Here is a 16,712-nt window from a genome sequence, read left to right as displayed (position 1 = left end):
ACCACCATTTATAAAATACAGTTTACATACCCAAATGGTTGTTCTTATTGTTCCTTTCTTTTTAAATTGATCTTAGGAATCGTATTTGAAAATCTTATCTTGCCTGAAGATACAGTCTAGAGGAAAAAAGTTTTTATTATTACATCTTTCTTATATCTTAAGTGCACATTGCCCAAGGTTGAAATGCCAAAAAAAAAAAAAAAAAAACATGTGGAATATAAAAGACACATAAATATAAAACACAGATTTAATTATGTCCAAAAAAAATTTAAAAGTCATTCACATAGTGACAAAAAATATGGATTCTTTAATAAAATATAAGAATGAGGCCACTATCCACGTATACTCATCTATACTATCAATCACATAAAAAGTATTATATTTTTCTCCCTCAAAATATATTAATTCAGTCTTAAAATGTTATAACTTGCAAATATTTTACATGAATGTAAACTGTACTACACAAAACACTGAAAAAATAGGTAATCAACTTCAGCTGCTCACTATATATCATATAGGCAATAAAGTTTAGAGAGCATTTAAAGCAGTAAAATCTCATATATGCCAATAACAGCTCTGTATGCATTAACACCTGAGGTTAGTACAAAATATCATACAGCTTCAATACACATGATTCACATCATACACTTCACAGCCTTGTCTCAAATTAATTTTCATGCCATATGTTAGATTGGTGCAGTCTTTTCATATATCATGCCTTTGGATCTTTCTTCTTCTTGGATCGACCACCCATGTGAATCTGGAAGTAAAATAATGTAAAGTATTTACTGCTAGCCCTCTAAATGATGAACTATGCCACAACGGCACTTAATATGTGTAGAGGAGTTTTAAGAGTTTTAAGTATCTGACAACCTTGAAGATTTGAAGAGCACTGGTGGATGTTTATTGCTTGCTTTAAATAACCGTCATATATGTGACTCTAGTGTCTGTCCCAAGATAATTAGTTGCCAAGCACTTATAACGGCCAGAGTCAGCTTTTGTTGGTTTTTGAATTATAAGTGTGCCTTGTGGGTGGAGGAGCTCACTGCCTGCAGAACGTCCCTTTCCAGCTTTGGAGAGCACAGAACTGTCAGGCAGTTCCCAGGTGATTTCTGGTTTTGGTATTCCAACAGCAATGCAGTTTAGCTGCACTGAAAAGCCCGTTGTTGTCTTTACACTTGGTGGGGGTCCATTAGTGATGCGAGGAGGGTATGCAAGAATATTGACAGGCACAGTTAGAACTGCATCCCCTACATTATTCTTTGCACGACATACATAATTCCCACGATCATGAAAACTGGTCTGATGGACTACCAGAGTACCATTATCCATTAGTTGGTAGCGACCAATTATCTGAGGATAGCTTATGACATGACCTCCTGGCATGGTCCATAAGATGTTGGGGCGAGGGCTTCCATCTGCCAAACAGTGGAGGAACAAAGGTTCTCCAGACACACTGCGGATAACCCCTCTCGGACGAGTCAGAATGTAAGGCTTCTGTCCGACCTCCAATATAATCAGTTTTTCAATGTATCCAACCTTGTTCTTTGCAGCACAGCGATACTTTCCAGCATCCCCTTTGCTCGGGTTATATATGACAAATGTTCCCTCACTTCCCAATTGAGGATGAGATCCCCTGTTGGGTCCTCCTGTCAACTGGGTACCATTGGGTAAAGTCCAGATCATATCTGGAGGTGGATTTCCATCAGCAGAACAGTTAAGTATTGTAGTTTTGCCTTGTTGAGTCACCACTCTCTCATTAAAGGGATTTTTGAAGATAGGCCTCCTAATTTGGTCGGTAACCTCTAGGTGTATTACCAAGACAGCTTCACCCCCATCGTTTCGTGCCATGCAGATAAATTCAGCAGTGTCTGTAGGTCTAACATTGCGAATTTCTAAAGTCCCATTATAATGGACAATAATTCTGCTACCATAATAAGGAGTTGAGAGAAAAATATTGTCTGGCATTATCCATGTGATCTTAGGAGTAGGGTATCCTACTGCCTTGCAGTCCATTAACTTTCTAGAATACTTTTCTGCTGTTTCTTTAACAACTGTTCTGTTTTGATTATAGCCATTGATGATGGGTGGATTTCCATCCGTTTCCAACTTGTACACTCTGCTCTCATCACCTGCAGTATTGCGAGCGATGCATACATATTCCCCTGCATCAGCCAATTTTACATTGCGGATATCAAGAGATCCATTGACATGCATCAGATATCGTTCATTTGATGCAGCAATCATGTCACTGGATGGTAGCCTCCACAGAATCTTTGGTTTGGGTTCCCCTATGGCTTCACAGTCAAAGCGGACATTCCCGCCTGGCTTTACTTTGGCATAAGTAAGGGCTGAGGGGCGTATCCGAGGTGCTGCACTTACAACAGTAATGTGAACATGCATTTCATCCTTGCCTAGGCTGTTCTCTGCGTAACAAGTATAGTCACCTTCTTCATCCATCCCCACCTTATTAAAGTACAGTGTTCCATTATTAAACAAAATATAGCGTTTGGATCGACTTCTTATACTGCCATCGGCCTGAAGAGCATTGTTGACCAATGTACCATCTGGTAGGCCCCATGAAATGTCTGGTACTGGGGCACCAGAAGCCTTACAGTCCACCTTTAGTTCCTTGCCATATGGGACCTGTTTTTTTCCAATAAACTTGGGTTCGATCTTAGCTGGTTTCATGGACACAAAGACTTTCATGAGTTGTAGATCATCTCCAACTTTGCTGCGTGCCACACAAAGGTAATCTCCAGCATCCTTGTCACTAACTGAGTCAATGACAAGTGTGCCGTTCTCCAGTACCTGAATACGGGTGCCCATTCTGTAACAAAGAAAGTAAGAATTTGGTAAGAAAAATGAAAGATTGCTTTAGAGACTTGGTGGTTAATGAAAATTTACCTTACCAATATTAAAAAGGTTTGTTTGTTTGTTTTTATAACGATTGGCCATAACATTAATATTAACATTAACATTGATTATTCATTATATACTGTATCAAACTGGTGGCAGGATCATGAGCACCCAATGCTCATTTATGCCTGTGGGGACCAAAGGCCAGGCTGTCCAGTTTAATCCCAAACAAAAGCTAATGCAGAACTGAAAAAGGCAATACTAGCCATGATAGAAAGGCACCAGATCTCCCAGTGCACCATAGAGTGCTGTGCATGGGGCTTAGCAAGCAAAGAGTCCAAGGTTGCCAACACATGCTCTAAACTCCTAAATCCCAATCTGATCGAGCACCCATGAGATGCACTGGACAAACAAGTCAGATCCATGGAGGCTTCACCCTACAACCCTTAGCACCAAAGGGAATGCTGCTAATGTTCTGGTTCCAGACACACTTCAGAGAACCTTTAAAGCCAAGTCCTGAGGATCCAGAGGAACCCCGGTGGCACAAGCATAACCTACACAATACTGGACACAATGTTTTTTTTGAATTGTAATTTTATGACTGGTTGGCATATATATACCTTCAAAATTGTGATAAATATTAAAATTTGAAAAATTATCAACATATTCAAACATATTGAATGGTAATGCTGATATAATGCTGATAAGTGATGGTTATACTAGAATGAGTTCAATGATAATGCCCACTCTCATTTTCTAGGAAATAAATGAGAAGTTTTTCTATAGTTGCACTGCTTCTATATTTGAATATGTTGATAAATTCATATAAGCTGATCTATCAACATTTACCATATTCTCCAACCACAAAATAAACCATATTCTCCAATACACCACATCTTATTAAAAATAGTTTGGATTTAAACACAATTCATTACAAGCTGTGACTTGTTGAAAAGCATTAATGTGAAGGTAACATGGATATTTTAGGTAAAACACATGACTCATGGATCATGAGTAAGGCTTTAGACAAGACTTGAGCTCTCTCTTGCACAACTTAAATCAAAATGCTATCGATTAACATGCAAGAGAGTGGGACAGACAGTGTAAACAGCAAAAAAAAAAAAAAAAAATTATGAAAAGTTTCATCTTCTGAAATGTAATATTTGATAAAAGTTTCATGTTTATCTAAATGCATAATAAGGCATATCAGTTGTTCTGTATTACCTGTGCCATTGGTCAACAAGGGCTTTGGATGGAAGTCTCCAAATAATTTGGGGTTTGGGAACTCCTTTTGCAGAGCAATGCAAATGAAGTTGGCTACCATATGCCAGCTCAGTCTTCCAGGCTGATGTTTCAGTTATTTGAGGAGCAATTTCTGTTTTTTCCACAGATAGTGTGACCACTCGCCGCTCAGACCCTGTGGAACTTGTAGCAATGCATTCGTATTTTCCACTGTCATAGATATCTAGGTTTTTCAACAGAAGGGTACCATTAGGAAATGAGTGCACTCTGGAGCTAGTATGAAGTGGCATTACTACTGTCCCATCCATCAAAACCCAGTGTGTAGTAGGTTGAGGGTCTCCTTGTGCTGTACAGGGCATCCATACACTCTGCCCAACATCGACCCTCACCAACTGCCGTTTCTCTTCCAAAATATCAGGAGGGGCTGCTACCACCTGAAGACGCACCATCACTGTATCTGTACCAGCTGAGTTACTTGCAAAGCACTTATAAAATCCTCGATCATATACCGATACCTTTTGCATGACCAGAGTACCTTCTGGTGTCAAGGTTACTCTGCTATAATCTTTGCTTTGAACCCTGACTTGTGTGCGGTTCGCTAGAATCCATGAGACAACTGGCAGTGGTCTTCCTTCTGCCCTGCATTTCAGCTCAACTGTTTCACCAGAGTGGACTTTAATATCTCGAACCTTTGCTTCCATTATCTGGGAAGGATAAGCCACCACTGATAGCATGACAGTAAGTTTGTCAGAACCATAAGCATTCTCCACCAGACAAAGGTATTGTCCTCTGTCTTTGACATCTGCGTTTTGGATCAACAATGTTCCATTCCTGAAAACCTCAAATTTACCCATTTTTCCTTTAATGGTCAATGTGGTTCCTAAAATGGAAACAGAGGAATCAAATGCAGAAAATTACAATCTTTATGACCTAAGCTAATATTATAAATATTTTGAATATGGGTACCTGTGTTTGGGGAGAACCGTTTCCAGCTGATGGCAGGTTCAGGGTAACCTGTAGCCTCACAAGGAAGGAAAGCATCAGAGTTTGACTCGACTGTAAAACTGGCTGCATGTCCTCCAACAATTCTTGGCTTAGATGTAATATCTTTCCAGAATGATTCATATCCGCTGGTAGTTGTTGGTTTAGTGTCATACGCTGTAGTGTGATCAAAAGTATTTGTAACTTTATTGGAGATAGCACTGCTGACTGGAGGTAAAGTGATCTTGGTCACAACAGTCACTGTGTCAAAGATTACTGTCTTCTCTGCACTTGTCTTTTTTTTAGTGGCAGGGAAAGCAGTTGTTGCTTGTTGTTTAAGATGATCCCTGTTTCTATTATTTAAATTTGGCCTTACTCTTCGAATTGCAGGTCTATGCATTGGATATCTTCCGCCTCTTTGTGGGGAAATTCTTTTGTTTGTATTTATTCTTGGTTTAGTGTTCTGGTTTTCTGACTGTGTTGTGATGTATGGCACTGCAGTAATCATTGTATGAGAAATGCTCTGTGTGGGTAAAGATTCACTTGCTATTGAATGAGTTGTTGAAAACTTGGTAGGCTTGTCTATGTTTCTTAACTTTTCATTAACATTTTCTGTTACATCTGTTGTTGTCTGTATATAGGATCTTTCAACCTCTAAAGTAGGTACATATAAGGGCTTTGTTACTCTTGAAGTTGTCGGTAGTGTTAAAGATGTGGTTTCAAATGTAGCAGATTTGGTAGTTGGAGCTTGTGTGGTATATTTTTTTACTGGCCGTCTTCCTCTGAAACGCCGTCTTTGGGATCCTGGCTTTCGAATTCTTGGAGATTTCCCAGCAAATACCCCAGACCCTCCAGAGTAAGAGCCGGAGAGTTCACCTGTATCTTCCCTGTATGTTGTTTTAGTTGTTGGGGATGGTGGAATTGGTGTAATGTGGAATGCTGTAGCTGTGGATACCCTGGATCCATAAATAGGTGTTGTTACTGGTATATACATTACTGCTGTTTTTTGATATTTGCTGGTTGGACTGGCAGTTGTAAATAAAGTGCTGACTGTAAAAAATGTCTGTGACTCTGATAAGTTATTAAAGGATATTCCCAAATTGCCTTGATTTCTTTGTATGTTAGGAGGTGCAGTCATTGGTTCAGCCATTGACTCAGCTGTAGGTAGGGTAGTTAATGCACTGGATGGTGTAGTTGTTGTAATTGTTCTGGCCGTTGTTGTGCTCTTTGTTGTTATGGGTGGTTTGGATGGTTTTCTTAGCCTTTTAAGAATTTCCCGTTGCCCCTCTCTGCTTCCGAAAAATCTATGCCATGGTATCTTTCCTTGTATGACTTTAGAAGCCCTAGTTGTTGTAGTTGTACCGGTAGTTGAAACTTCTTTTATTGGAACTTTAGTAGGTTTTTGTTTAGGGACATTTGTAGACCAAATATATTCACTGAAACTATCAGATTTCAATTGAGTTTCATTTTTTAGTGTAGTGGACTTAGATATTATTGATGAAGTAACAAATGGGGTGCTCAGGGTTGTTGTGATGAGTTTTTCTGTTTTTGATAATGAAAAACGTGGTGTTTGAGATCTGCTTGTTAAATCTTCTTCTGTTTTGGATTTTTCCGTAGACTTTCTTTCGTTCTGATCATCAATATTTGTGGTCAGTTCTACAGATGGCCTTTTAAGCTTATTAAGTAAAGACTGCATATCCGTAATCTTACCTGGCCGAATAATTCTGCGCTTAATGGGAAAATTACGTCTCCTTTCTGGTCGCTTTTTATTCGGAGGAATAATGTGTATTTGCTGGTGGGAAATGATGGTAGATCCAGGAGACAGATGAGGAGACTTGATTCTTTGAGTAGTATGAAATGTGATCTCATCCTGTTCTCTTTCTGCTGTTGTGACTGCTGTAAAAGTGGTTTGGCTCTCAGGGCCTGTAGACATGTGTACTAACGGGTTTACAGTTTGTTGCAGTCGATCCCGAATTGGTGTCACTTTGCTTTGGGAATTGAAATGGGGCAGTACCTCAGTTGTAGTCTCTGGCATATCTCCAGAAAATTGAAGTTCCATTTTATCCAGAGAATCAGTTACTGTAAATTTGACAGTATATGGTTGCAAAGGTGTACTTGTGCTTGTTTCTGAACTGTAAGATTTGCCATCACTAGGATTGACTTCATAACCTAGAGTAGTTATAAAAGGGGTAATTTCATCTTTTTGAAATTCACGATTCCTTAAAGTAACACTCGGCACTATTGGATTGGCATCTGTGTAAGAGTAGGAATTTGTTGTGATTGTTCTCATGTTTTCAGTTGTTGTTATAACATTGCTCAGATCATCTTTAAGTACCACGGTCATTTCAGCAGCCTTATTCTGATCATTTTCTACTCGATGATCTGTGGTCTTAACACTACCATGGATGTTTTCTGAATGTTCTGTACTTGATATTGTTTGACCTGGCATGGAAACATCACCTTCAAACATTATATTTCCTGAACCTATCTCATCATCAACAGACTGTCCTACATTGGCTTGTGATTTATCTGATGAGTTATTACTGCCGTCTTTTTCTTTTCCTAATTTAGCTTTTTGAGATCTTTTGATATATTCTGCTAATCTCTCAGGGCCAACTCTCCTCGGTGATTTGTCAAACACTCTTCTAGACCACCCAGTGTGTCTGCTACCTCCCCTCCTATTTGCTGTTACTCCACGGTGAAGTGAGGGCCTGAACCTAGGGTAGGGTCTATTTGAAGTAATTGTCCTTGTTTCCTGGCTAACTCTAGTAGACAGACCTTCATTGAAAAGCATGTGGTCATCTTCTGGATCCAGCTGTTCATCATCACCAGACCCTTCTATGTTTGTCAAAGTCACAATTTTTGACCCATCACTAGAAATAGTTACTAGGGAGACTAATAAATCTACCCCGAGATGATTAGCAACTAAGCATCTGTAAAAACCTCTATCTCTTTCAGTCAGGGAATGTATTACTAAAGTACCATTTGGGTAGAGTTTCCTGTTTCCAAAAGACCGGTCCATAACAGTGTTATCGGGTAGTATCCATTGTACAGATGCTTGGGGGGTACCATTCATTTCACAATCCAAAGTTAAAATCCCACCTACTGTTCTTGAAAGCCGAACGCCATTAATATCCTCCTCCTCGACATCTGGAGATAGTATGGTAACTCTAAAAGAAAGTACGTCTGCGTCTAGATAATTAGTGGCAATGCAGTGGTAAATACCTGAATCAGAGCTATCTGCAGCTCTTAAAGTAAGCTTCCCATTGTCTAATATTACTATCCTCCGGTCCTCACTGCTGTATGGTGCACGCACCTTGATTCCATTTGGTAGTATCCACTCTATAGAAGGTTTGGGATCACCATAGGTCTCACAGTTCAGTTCAGCCACACCGCCAGAAAGTACTGCAAACTCAGTCTTAGATTGATTGTTCTTTTTGATCATAGTCCAGCTGAACCGGCCCTTTCTCACATCATTGCTTTTAACATTCATTTCAATATTGGACAAATATTTAATGTGAAGTGTTGAATATGTGGTGGTAGTAAGGTCTAGCTGTAAGTTAATGGTGTCTTGCATTAACCATGCAGGATTTGACTTAATTTCTGCCTGAATCTCTGTAAAGACTTCACTATCATCTGATCTTCCTTGCTTGTATTTGTAGATCATTTCTGGTGACATTGTGAGAAGTAACTCCCTCTCAAGTATCATTGGAGAATCGCTGTAAGAGGCCAAGATGCTCCAAAGCTGACGGATGTGATTGTAATCAATATTACAAATAAATGATGTTGCCACAGAAGCACTGAGAGTTGTGACATCATCGCCTATTACTCCTTGGGTTACGTTTAAGTTTTCCAAACCCCTTGGCCTTTGAACAACACAGGAAATTGTGGCATTATAATTATTCTGGTCTGTGAGTTTCATTTCTATTGCCCCAATTGGAGCAATAAAATCTTTGGGAATAACTGGGGCATAGCTGTCCTCCTCCATTGTGATATTTTTTTGTTTCAAATAGGAGTGAATCCAAGGTTTAGAACACGTGTATGCTTGACTTGACAGATAAATAATATTGCTGCCTCTGGATGTTGAGGGATATTTACAGACTGGGCACATCTGTTCTCCAGAAAGCTTTCTGTCTCTTTTGCATTTCAGGACCCCTGTAAACACCAAATTTTAGGTAGAAACACAAAAAATTGATCAACAGGTAAAAAATCTATTCTCTGATAATTTGCATTCTTCTTTTGTAATGAATTTCAAAAAGAAAAACTTTTTTTTTACTTTGTTAAAGAAGGTCTACTTAAACAATACCCAATTTTGTTAAATGTATGTTGTTGTTTTTTTGTCTGGTAAAGTGTAGTGCTTTTCAGCCCTGGTCTTGGAGGACCACCTGCACTGCAAATTTCAGTATTTCCCTGCTCTATAGTCATTCATTCTCTATATTGCTCTATAATCCCTATTCATGGATTATGGGAGGTCTGGAGGCCTGGAGACTATCCCAGGGGACTTGGGCACACCCCGAATGGGATACCAATCCATCGCAGGGCACATACACAGTCACACATGTATATACACATAAACTGTATATCGCATGTCTTTGGACTGTGGGAAGGAAACAGAGTACACCAAGCACAGGGAGAACATGCATTCTCCACACAGACTCAAGGCAAGAATTGAAACCTCAACCCTGGAGATGAAAGGCCACAGTGCTAACCACTACACCACCATGTCACCCACATCCACTTCAATGTAGGCAAAGGCTGTTAATTAACAGGACCCTGTGCTGGGAGCTAGGAAAATTCTAAAATGTGCAGTACAGGTGGACCTCCAGGACCAGAGTTGAGAACAACTGTTATTAAGCATGTTCCTGTAATATGTAGCCTGAGATGATCAATAAACTTAAAAGTCAATACTTTGTGCAAAATCTGTCAGTTTTTTTAAGTTCCTTATGAAAAGACAAAGATGAAAATAGAACTGTCATTTATACCTTCATTCCGTTTGATCCATGTTCCAAGCCAATCCATTTGGCAATCACATGACCAAGGGTTTCCACTTAGAAAGAGATTCTCTAACTGGTAGCAACCAGAGAACACTGTAGCAGGCAAAGTAGTCAGTAAATTTTCCGATAGATATATGGTCTTGATAAATGAAAATTTGAATATCTGGTTGTATCTCAGAGTTATAAATGTGTCAGGGTGAAGCTGCTGTAGTTCGTTGCCCTCCAGATTGACTAATTGTAGAGACTTCAAACCATAGAAAGCTTCTGGATGGATGAATTCAATGGTATTATGATCCATATATAGACGCAGCAAACTGTCCAGGCCTTGAAATGTCCCTTTACGTAGTTCTTTGACTCTATTGTAACTCATTTTTAGCACCTAAGGAGAAAATATCATGAAAAAAGTTTTATTAAACAGTTAAACAAAAAAACTTGGATAGTTTGAGTTGATAGAAATGTATAATCCAGCACTCTGTCATGTTACAATGTTTTCTATGTTAATATTTACACATATTTAGCTTCATGTGGTTCATGGCACCAAGGGTGTCAGAAGAAATAGTTAGAGAAAAAAGCATAGAGAATATGTATAGAAGAAATAAAACATTTTCTTTAACATTAAATATAAAGCAAGGGACAACTCAAAAATGTAAATTACGTAGTGACTGGCTTCTCATTTCTTAAACAACAGTTTTGAAAAATGTATCCCATGTATTATTAAGCCATGGAAGAAGGGTGCTGAAATTAAGAGCTTTTCTAAACATGCAACGCGACAAGGACTTACTGTAGGACTAAACCACACTGTGGCCATTAAAATAAATAAATAATAATAATAATAATAATAATAATAATAATAATAAATGAAAAAAACTTGTTAGTGAGTCTAATCAAAAACAGTTTGCTAGGGAGCATAAAGATTGGCCGATGTCAGGGTAAGAAGGCAAGAACATAAAGCGATATAGTGCCCACTGTTCAAGCCCCTTAGGCCAGTGTTATTATCTGGGATTGCTTCAGTTGGTCAGATCTAGGCTTAGCAATGTTACGTGGCAATAGAAAGCTAATGACCTGAATAACCAGGCCATCACATCTATTACATTAAGTTTTTCTTCCCTGATATTATGGCCATATGCCTGAACTCAGATTGTGAAAAAATAGTTTGGGAGCAGGAGGAAGCATTTTCACACATGAACTGGCCACCACAGAGTCCTGACCTTAACCCCATTGCAGGTCTGTAGGATTTGCTGGAAAATACTTTATAGAGTACAGATTCTCCTATCATCAAAACAAGATCTCAGGCAAAACCTATTTAAAATCTGGACGGAAATAAATGTTGTGACAATGCATAGATTTGCTAAAATAATGCATGGCAAATGTGGACCGTAAACAAAGTAACGGTAACAAACGGTAATCATCCTTTAGATTGCTGCATGTACAGTGCCAGTCAATAGTTTGGACACACCATCTAATTCAATGTTTTTATTTATTTATTTATGTATTTATTTTTACATTCTAGAACAATACTGGGGATATATATGTAATTATGTAATTAAGTAACAACAATAAAAGTAAGTTATTTTAAGACACGCTGTTCTGGAATAGTTGTTTTGGCTCTTATGAAAACCATCCCAGAAAAGCAAGACCAAAACTTACCTTTGCTGCAGAGGAGAAATTCAATTAGCGTTACCAGCCTCAAAAATCACAGAGCGAAAGTAGCAGACAAATCTCAATCTGCTGTTTAAAGGAGACTATCGCATATGTTGGATGCCTTCGGCATTGCTTTACAATGTAGAAAAAATATACAAATCAGGAAAGACCATGGATTAATTCATTAATTTGCTCTCTCCTGTATATAACATGTGCAGACCTTTTGAAGCTGCAATGCTCATAGCTCATGTTATGTTAATTCCCAAATCTGGAATCCTTACAGTTAGTTACATTTATTTTTTTAAATATAATTATTTAACTGATTACAGTCGTCATGGCTAAGTCACGTTTTAAGTTTCAACATACTGTATATAGTGGAATATTTATTTATATAAGCATTTTACAGTATCTTACTCTTTACATTTTTGTCTTACTTTATCCAACCAACTAACCACAAACCACAAACTTGAGATACAAGGTCTCCTTTAACCCATTACTTCGTTCCATCTCTGGCTGTCTCTGGTCTCTCTGGTTAATTGTTTGTTTCAAGGTCTTGCACATGTTTCTTGCATTAGTAAGTTACAGTTTATTTGTGCTAGTGTATGGTTTTGTGGTTGGAGACTATTTGATATTTATCTCTGCTGACTTACATAAAAAATTACAAATGTGAAACTCAAAGCTTGGCCAGGATTCCAAATAATTTTCTGACAATTTCTTTCTCTGTAGAATTTTAGAGTATTTGTGACATTATGTTGGTGGTTTTGTTTATGTCTTGTGCTTGCCTGTCTTTTGGTCTATAATTACGGCTCATCATTACCCTGTCTCCCTGTGTTTTGACTTTGTTCATTATACACATGCCATAAAAAAATCATACTGCTGTCTCTAACACCAGTATGCTCATATTAATCTTTATTTGACTTTGGAAATGGCACTGGTTCAAACTTTGCTAAGCCAAAAAGTTAAAGCTGCCATTTAAAACAGGAATAACTATACAATGACCACATTATTTGACATTTTCTTATTTAAGGAATTAAATTCACCGCAATTTGTAATCGAAGCGGCGTAGACAATTCAGCTATTGTATTCCATGGATAATATTTTGGACTTTAGAATGTACAGATTGATGAAACATCCTTTCATCCATCGTCTGTTTCATTTCAGCATCTGACCATCATCATTCACCATGCCTGACTTGTATTGGAAACAAACAGCCTGAGGTCCAAGTGTTTTGTTCCAGTGCAAAGATTTATTTGTGCTTGTCTTCGCGATGTGTCAAGGACCGAACAGCTGAACCACATATGTACACATCTCAAGCATCAACATTTCAGCACATCTCGGCCGTACGGCTTTAAACGTGTTCTTTTACCTGCAAAGTCTTGAGGTCACTGAATGTCCTGTCCTCAATAGTTTGGATGGTGTTACTGTGTAGCATTAACAACTCCAAGCTTTCCAGGCCGGACAGTTCATGTTCTTTTAGGCTTGTTAGACTGTTGTACCTACAGTAAAAGCACAAACAACATAGATGTAAATGCATGCATCACTATAACGCTTTGATTTCTGCAGGTTAATTTATTTTTTAATAAACATAAGCAATTGTGTGTAAGTTCTGTAACTGCAGAGGTGTATAGAACATCACAGGTGTACAGTACAGTATGTGTCTATAAGTAAGAGTGTGCGTGTGTTTGTGTGTGTGTGTGTGTTTGTGCTTGGCCAGGACAAAATGTCAAAACTGTCAGATATTAATTTCCTTCTTTCAATCAATCACTTATTCTGTGTACCACTTTATCCTGTATGCAGGACCGAGGGAATGGGACTGGAGCATATCCAAAGGTGATTTAGGGCACGAGGCGGGATACACCCTGCAGGGGTTGGCAAATCATTGCAGGGCACACATGTAAACACACTCACATGCAATAGCACACACTATGAGCAATTTCCATTCCATCCATCTAAGAACCTCTGTGGGTTTTTAACCAATTTCCACCCCTTCATCTAGAACCACCGTTTTAACACAGAACTGTGAAGAACAATGGTGGATAAATTTGTGTTTACGTAATTTTACACCAATGGTAGGAGCTAATGTACACTACAAGCAATTTCGGAACGCCAATAAGCCTAATCTGTATATATTTTGGACTGTCGGAGGTAACTGGAGTACCCAGAAGAAACCCACCAAGCACGGGGAGAACATGCAAACTCCATGCACACACAGACCCCGAGGCGGGAATCGAACCCAGACCCTGGAGGTGAGAGGCAACAGTGCTTACCACTAAGCCATATTCATTTCCTTGTGGAGAGATTTCAAGCAAATAAAATAAACAAAAACACAAGCAGGTGAATAAATGTGAAACTCAATACTTAGGATTGTTTTATTAATATAGATTGATCAGTGATGTGTGTGTGTGTGTGTGTGTGTGTGTGTGAGCTCGTCCTACCCCAGGTTCATTCTTTTCACAGCTGCCTCTACTCCACTCGGTATCACGCTCAGGGATCTGAACGTGCAGTGCACCTCGGTAGGGACGTGGCACGCGCACGGCGCCGGGCACGCGCCGCTCCCGCATCGAGCCTCGAGCAAAAACAGCACGAGCGCCAGGTATCCCGCGCGCAGGTCGCGCGAGCCTCGGCGGAATGCGCGCATCACGGACACGGGCTCGCGGCCTCTCCTTTCAAATCCCGCAGCTTCCTCGCGCGCCCATCAGCTGTAAGTGGAGGAGAAGAGTCTGTCATCCCACTGCGATCAATCCCGCATGTGGCTTCCACAACAAAACAGGGCAGGCTCTTCCTGCTGGACGCCTCAGGACTGGCGTTCATTACGCGCAAAATCGGCAATTTGTTCAGATCACACGAGCAAAGAGAAGAATAAAGGAAAGCTTTTTGTTTGTTTGTTTGTTTTGTTGCAAAACTGACACGTGAATGTGAAACCTAATTACTGAACGTGAAATGAATGACGTAAAAATTACCACCTAAATGTGGATATTATCACCACATGGGATTCTTTCCACATGATTCATTTAATCTCCACATGTGATTCACTTCACACGATTCATCTGATTCATTCAGCACGATTCACGTATCACATGTGATTCTTTCACCTAATATTTGTATGAGATTCCATTTTATTATAAATAAATAAATATAAATGTAATTCTTTCCACATGATACATTTACAGTATCACATGTAATTCTTTCACATGTGATTCCTTCACATGGTTTATTTATTTTCACTCGCGATTCGTTTTAAATGATTGTTTTTTCTCATATGAATGGTTGCTTTTGATTTATTTCTTTGGAAATGATGCATTTATCACATGTAATTCTTTTACCTGTTATTTTCACACTATTCTCTCTACTTGACTTTTTCATTTTTTTTTTTTTACATGTGATTCTTTCTATATGATTAATTTTATCTCCACATGTTATCCTTTTCATTTTATATTTTCCTGCGATTTCTTTGGTTCATTTATTTTCACACTCAAGTTATTTAAAAATTTTTTCCCACATGTGACTGATTCTATGTGATTCATTTATTAAAATAAATGAATTTTCCTGAAATTTTCACATTTTTTTCAGTTGTTTTCCCTACTTTATTTAATTTAACATTTAATTATTTTCATATGTTTATTAGTACATGTGATTTTTTTTACATGATTCATTGTCAAATGTACAGTAGGTGGTATGGTGGCTTAGTGGTTAGCACTGTCGCCTTCCACCCCCAGGGTCTGGGTTAGATTTCCGCCTCGAAGTCTGTGTGCATGGAGTTTGCTGACTCTCCCTGTACCTGGTGGGTTTCCTCCGGTATTCCCAGAGACGTGCGGATTAAAAGTTTTAATTCAAGTTCTGGTGGAGTTCCCATAGTGTGTGGGCAAATATCCTGGGATAGTCTCCAGGCCACCCATGACCCGGTAGAGGATAAATGTTTTAGCAGTATTGCATTGTCACATGTCATTCTTTACATGTTATTCTTTACATGTTATTTATTTACTAGCACATAAGTTTTCCCGCATTATTCATTTACATTTACTAATGTGACTCTGTATTTATTTATTTTTTAGAAACACCAGTCAGTCTACAGCACGTTCTCTGGACTGTGGGAGTAAACCAGATTACCCAGAGGAAACCCACTAATCACACAAAGAACATGCAAACTTCACACTCACCGAGTGGAGAATAGAGCCAAAACCTCAACCCTGGAGGTGTGACCTGACAATGCTAATCACTAATCCACTATGCCACCTGATTTATTTATTTTCACATATATTTTTTTTTACATTTCATTTAATTTCAAGTAATTCTTTTCATATTTTTCCCCAAGCCACTGTTTTAACCTGTGATAGCTTCTTTACTTAAACATGCAAATTTGTCACTTGATTAATTTGTCTTTCACTCTAAACAATTACACTATTGTTTTATACATTCACATTTAATTGCATTTGTCATTTTTAATCTGTTTTTGCATTTTATGATTTTCCTATTCACCACAAAAGTAATTGAAACAAATAAAAGACTAAACAAAAATAACAGACTAAGAAAGGAATTTGAGAGAAAAGAACTGAGAGAGAGTGCAATCACTACAGTCATGATTGTTTATATAGAGAAACACAGGCACACACACACACACACACACACACACACACACATGGCCATCATGTTACAAATTAAAGAAAATACTTTATTTGCAAAAAAAAAAGGAGGAAAATGTGATCCAATAGATCTGAAGCTTACCAGCTGCACCAACTTTCCAGAAATTTCTATAAATTCCGTGCAACTTCAAAACAACCTTAAGATAAAAAAAATAATAAATTGAATAATCCAGATTGACAAAGAAAATTAATCCAAGGAATGAAGAATTTTATCCATCAAAGTTCTTTCCAAAAATCCAAAGTTCCAAAATTCTGTCCAGAGAAAAACTGCGAGAGGAAGTCTTACGCCTTCAGTGTCTCAGGTAGATGGTATGTGTCTATGTATGTGTGTGAATGTGTGTGAAGCTGCTCCCAT

At 38.4% G+C, this 16,712-nt stretch overlaps 1 protein-coding gene across 1 annotated transcript; it reads right to left on the bottom strand.

Moving 5' to 3' along the window:
• Positions 1 to 264: 264 nt before the first annotated feature.
• On the bottom strand, positions 265 to 16,502 carry igsf10 (immunoglobulin superfamily, member 10). Its single transcript, XM_053487028.1, has 7 exons — positions 16,440 to 16,502; positions 14,153 to 14,416; positions 13,084 to 13,213; positions 10,065 to 10,455; positions 5,068 to 9,237; positions 4,084 to 4,981; positions 265 to 2,830 (listed from the first exon to the last, which is right to left on the bottom strand). The coding sequence occupies exons 2-7, from the start codon at positions 14,353 to 14,355 to the stop codon at positions 916 to 918; spliced, it is 7,707 nt and encodes a 2,568-aa protein (XP_053343003.1). The 5' UTR covers positions 14,356 to 14,416; positions 16,440 to 16,502; the 3' UTR covers positions 265 to 915.
• Positions 16,503 to 16,712: the final 210 nt, after the last annotated feature.

The sequence above is a fragment of the Clarias gariepinus genome, chromosome 25 (assembly GCF_024256425.1).
Source record: "Clarias gariepinus isolate MV-2021 ecotype Netherlands chromosome 25, CGAR_prim_01v2, whole genome shotgun sequence".
Taxonomy (NCBI): Eukaryota; Metazoa; Chordata; class Actinopteri; order Siluriformes; family Clariidae; genus Clarias; species Clarias gariepinus.
The sequence above is the reverse complement of the archived record's forward strand: the minus strand, read 5'-3'. Positions and strand labels throughout refer to the sequence as shown.

Coding starts and splice junctions, on each gene's coding strand:
- igsf10 (XM_053487028.1), bottom strand. CDS start 14,355: ATGCGCGCATTCCGCCGAGGCTCGCGCGACCTGCGCGCGGGATACCTG. Junction 13,214..14,152: donor GTGAAAAGAATGAACCTGGG/GTAGGACGAGCT, acceptor CTTTTACTGTAG/GTACAACAGTCTAACAAGCC. Junction 4,982..5,067: donor ACGGTTCTCCCCAAACACAG/GTACCCATATTC, acceptor TTTCCATTTTAG/GAACCACATTGACCATTAAA.